This window comes from Symphalangus syndactylus, chromosome 22, assembly GCF_028878055.3.
Source record: "Symphalangus syndactylus isolate Jambi chromosome 22, NHGRI_mSymSyn1-v2.1_pri, whole genome shotgun sequence".
Taxonomy (NCBI): Eukaryota; Metazoa; Chordata; class Mammalia; order Primates; family Hylobatidae; genus Symphalangus; species Symphalangus syndactylus.
In genome coordinates this window covers 23801616-23806787 of record NC_072444.2, presented here as the reverse complement: position 1 = coordinate 23806787, position 5172 = coordinate 23801616, and the positions used below count along the sequence as shown (strand labels likewise).

General features: G+C 41.8%; 1 protein-coding gene across 1 annotated transcript; it reads left to right on the top strand.

Moving 5' to 3' along the window:
• The first annotated feature begins 954 nt into the window (after positions 1 to 954).
• LOC129472719 (bromodomain and WD repeat-containing protein 1-like) lies at positions 955 to 1644 on the top strand. The gene is made up of 2 exons (XM_055262658.2): positions 955 to 1246; positions 1544 to 1644. The coding sequence occupies exons 1-2, from the start codon at positions 955 to 957 to the stop codon at positions 1630 to 1632; spliced, it is 381 nt and encodes a 126-aa protein (XP_055118633.1). The 3' UTR covers positions 1633 to 1644.
• Positions 1645 to 5172: the final 3528 nt, after the last annotated feature.

The window sequence follows — 5172 nt, the reverse complement described above, 5'->3', positions numbered from 1 at the left end:
CCCAGCACTTTGGGAGGCCAAGGTAGGCAAATCACAAGGTCAGGAGTTTGAGACCAGCCTGGCCAATATGGTGAAACTGTCTCTACTAAAAGTACAAAAAAATTAGCAGATGTGATGGCAGGCACCTGTAGACTCAGCTACTAGGGAGGCTGAGGCAGGAGAATAGCTTGAACCTAGGAGGCAGAGGTTGCAGTGAGCCAGGATGGCACCATTGCACTCCAGCCTAGGCGAGAGAGCAAGATTCCATCTCAAAAAAAAAAAAAAAAAGAAAATTCCTCAGCACAAGTTCAAATAGTTGCACAAGATACAACTTTACACCCAGCATAGTGTAAATGTTGACCTTTTAAAATAAATGATTACATTACTCTTCTAAATGCACCCAACAGAATCTGAAAATCTGCAATTAATGCCCCTAAAATTAATATGGCTATTAATTTTAAAAATCACATATGATGAAAAAAATCTTTTTTTTTTTTTTTTTTTTTTTGAGATGAAATCTAGCTCTGTCGCCCAGGCTGGAGTGTAGTGGCTCCATCTTGGCTCACTGCAACCTCCATCTCTCGGGTTCAAGCGATTCTTCTGCCTCAGTCTCCTGAGAAGCTGGAATTACAGGCACGCACCAACACGCCTGGCTAATTTTTTGTATTTTTCGTAGAGACGGGGTTTCACCATGTTGACCAGGCTGCTCTCGAACTCCTGACCTCGTGATCTGCCCGCCTCAGCCTCCCAAAGTGCTGGGATTACAGACGTGGGCCACTGCGCCTGGCTGAAAAAAATCTTATGCTGATGGCACTATCACGTACGTGTCTCTGCAACAAAAGTATATCTAAAAATGGAAATGGATGGCCGTGGTGGCGCCCGCCTGAGGAGAGGAACGCCAGCCCGGTCAGGCCTCGGCAGGGCCTACACGCTTCGCTGGATCGCTGGCTCCCGCTTCCCGTCCCGTGCCCGACCATGGCAGAGCCCTTGTCTGCCCAACGCCCAGTGCATATCGCGGAGTCGGAGCTGTACTTCCTCATCGCCCGGTACCTATTGGCGGGCTCGTGTTGGAGAGCGGCCCAGGTACTGGTGCCGGAGCTGGCGCAGTGCCAGTTGTTGCCCAAGGGATTGGACTGGGAGAGCAACCAGCACAACAGGAGCTACGAGGAATTGGTCTTGCCCAGTAAAGATGTGGCTCCTGATCATGTATTGCAAATCTGCCAGCGCATTGGTCCTATGTTGGATGAAGAAATTACGGCTGGGCGCGGTGGCTCATCCCTGTAATCCCAGCACTTTGGGAGGCCGAGGCGAGTGGATCACCTGAGGTCGGGAGTTCGAGACCAGCGTGACCAACACGGCGAAACCCCGTCTCTACTAAAAATACAAAAAAATAGCCGGGTGTGGTGGCACTTGCCTGCAATCCCAGCTACTCGGGAAGCTGAGACAGGAGAATCGCTTGAACCCGGGAGGCAGAGGTTGTGGTGAGCTGAGATGGTGCCATTGCACTCCAGCCTGAGCAACAAGAGCAAAACAACGTCTCAAAAAAAAAGAAAAAAAAAAAAAGAAATTCCACCCAGTATTTCAAGAGTCACTTCTTTGTTTGGTGCAGGAAGGCAGTCTTTGCTACTTACAGCAAAAGGTAACTTAATTTGAAGAAGTGTTCTGTTTTGTATTAATAGCTTAAAATGATTATAATTATGAAGTAATGTAAGCATTGTGAAAGAAAGGTGATAATGTAACTGTAGATCATGCCGTGGACTATAAAATTCTCTGCATTTAGCATAGAACATTGAATTTTATTACATAAGTGTTTAATGGGCCCTTCTGTAGTAAAAAGTTGATGAAGATATAGATGTTAAGCTAAAAAGCTTGAATTTATTCTGAGATGTGTTTGAGGTTTTATCAATGTGAGTTCTTAATTTTCCATTTTGTAGCTCACTCATAACTTCATTGAATATAATTGTATGTGTCTAAAAAACTCTTTAAATGCTAGAAGTATTTCATTTGATATTTAGATTCTGAAAGCTCTTTGTATAAAGGGAAGTGATTTTTCTTTTGTAAAGTTATGTGCTAGCAAAATGTTTGAAATTGCTATTCTTTTTCTGTTAGCTTGGTATATATGATTTAGACTAAGTACATGTGTGTGATATAATCTATGCATACATGTGGCTAAACTGCTAATGGGCAAAGATTTTTGGTTCTTCTGATGCTGAGTATACATCAAGTTCACCCCATGATTATTTTTTATCATGAGCCATTGCTGATGTGATGCCGCCTCTTAGATGCACCACCAATACAAAGCTTAACTGAGAAAGAACAGCCCTCCCTCTCGGTTCCATGCCAGACTGGTTTGTTAGCTTTAGTTGTTTCTTAGTGCTCTAGCCATGCCGCCCTGTGGCACTAATCAGGACACTGTTTATATTCTTCCTCTTCGGTGTCCCTATTCACTTTGTAATTCTTCTATTTTAGCTGGTTCTATGGTAGTAGTAATTTGGTAGCCTGTTTTCCTTTGTTTTCTATACTCGTGTCAAGCTCCACGTCATTGTTTTATGATGAGCAGTGATTTAGAGCTGTCAGACCTTAGAAGGGACTTAAGCAAGCTGCCCTAGGGTAGGGGCCATATTCTCTCTCTGTTTTGTACTAGTGCCACAAAAGGATGCCTTGTAACTGCTCTTTGGTCAGGATAGTGGCAATGAATCCATTCATGTAAAATACAATATGGCTGTTAGTTTGGGGAACCCGAGGCTCAGTAGAGGTTTAGTATGATGTGTTCCCTCTCCTCTCTGAGTTGTGAAGAAACTAATTTCTGGCACACTGTGACTGCTTCAAACCTATGTTCTGCTGTTATCTCCTATAAAGGAGAGCAGACTTTTTTTTATTTTAAGTGTATTGCTGGTAGGTCAAGCAGGGATGGACTTTGAATTAGTGTTCAGACTCACAGATCCTACATATGTGCTGTCCAGTAGAGGATTTTCTGTGACCCTGAAATGAAGGGAAAGCTATATAATTTATCAGTACTTCCTAAAGAGAGAGACTAAAGTCATGGTAGTATTGGCCAAATTAATTTTAAAACTGAACAAGACATGAATTTTCATAGAAATCAAAGAAATTAAATTTTTCCTTATAAAAACTTCCATTTCTGAGAAGTTGGATCAGTTGTAAGACCTTTTATTTTTAACATTGTATGCTATAATTCTGCATTGAAAAATAAACACTTATAGCCAGGCAAGGTGGTTCACGCCTATAATCCCAGCACTTTGGGAGGCCGAGGCGGGCGGATCACCTGAGATTGGGAGTTCGAGACCAGCCTGACCAACAAGGAGAAAGCCCATCTCTACTAAAAATACAAAATTAGCCGGGCGTGGTGGTGCATGCCTGTAATCCCAGCTACTAGGGAGACTGAGGCAGGAGAATCGCTTGAACCTGGGAGGCAGAGGTTGTGGTGAGCCGAGACTGTACCATTGCACTCCAGCCTGGGCAACAAGAGCGAAACTCCGTCTCAAAAAAATAATAATAAAAATAAAAATAGGCCGGGCGCGGTGGCTCACGCTTGTAATCCCAGCACTTTGGGAGGCCGAGGGGGGCGGATCACGAGGTCAGGAGATCGAGACCACGGTGAAACCCCATCTCTACTAAAAAAAAAAATACAAAAAAAAAAATTAGCCGGGCGTGGTGGCGGGCGCCTGTAGTCCCAGCTACTCGGAGAGGCTGAGGCAGGAGAATGGCGTGAACCTGGGAGGCAGAGCTTGCAGTGAGCCGAGATTGCGCCACTGCACTCCAGCCTGGGTGACAGAGCGAGACTCCGTCTCAAAATAAATAAATAAATATAAAAATAAATAAATAAAAATAAACACTTGGCATGAAATGGAACTTGGAGTCAAAAGATCTGGTTTTATGGTCCACCTTTACCAATTATTTGCTGTGGATCGCCCTAAAGGTCCTGGAACCTTTGAGCCTCAGCTACCTCACTCGCAAATTGCAAAAATCCCTACCTCACAGAGTTGTTGTGAGGATCCAATGAGATAATGTATGTTGAAAGCACTTTGTGAATCGTAAAGTGCCACACAAATGTTAGTTGTTCTTGCTGCCGTATCTGAGATGTCTTAATTTTTTTTTCCTTCAGAAATAGTCTAATAAACTTCCAGGGCTTTTCTGTTAAAGTATATTAGTTGGTAAAATGTTGAATAAACAACTCGTTACAATATTTAAAAATGGAAATGAACAGTTTTTAATTGTCTAAGTTAAATTTTTTCTGGATTGAACTATTGTAATTTTTTTTTTTTTTGAGACGGAGTTTCGCACTTGTTGCCCAGCCTGGAGTACAATGGTGCGATCTCAGCTCACTGCAACCTCCACCTCCTGGGTTCAAGTGATTCTCCTGCCTCAGCCTCCCAAGTAGCTGGGATTACAGACATGCGCCACCACTCCTGGCTAATTTTGTATTTTTAGTAGAGAAGGGGTTTCTCCATGTTGGTCAGGCTGGCCTTGAACTTCTGACCTCAGGTGATCCGCCCCCCTTGGCCTCCCAAAGTGCTGGGATTATAGGCACGAGCCACTGCACCCAGCCAAACTATTATAATTATTATACAATTGATACACACTGATACAAATATTACCAATTTTAATAAATAAAATATACTCCTAATATTTTTATGCTAATAATAAATAATAAAGCAAAAACAATAAAAGTAAAATCTTATTGGAAATGTAGCACTTAATGAGTATCTCCCCCAATTAACTCATATACCCATGGATGTCTATTACTCATTGGTAGAATAAGATAGGAGTTGATATTAATTTATTCCAATTTTAAAATTTGTATAACTGTAAGTTTGAGGAACTATGTTCACATAAATACAAATACTGGAATAAAAGGAATGTTGTTATCTCACTTCTTTGAACTCATGAATTTGTCAAAGATAAATTATTTATTAAAGATTAGATGGTGATCAATCGTTAAATGACAAGTTAATGATGGCAAACGGATTAAATTTTGTTATAGAAAAAAAGAATTGCAAACATTTTGGTTTGCAAAAAGACATATCTCTGAGTCATTCGAGTCATTTTCAGTTTCTGGAAAGCAAACCAAAAGGCCCAGTGGTCCCCTTTTATCCTCAGGGAATACATTTTGAGATTCTCCAGTAGATGTCTGAAACCTTGAATGAACCTCTATACATCCAGCTCCCCTTAGCT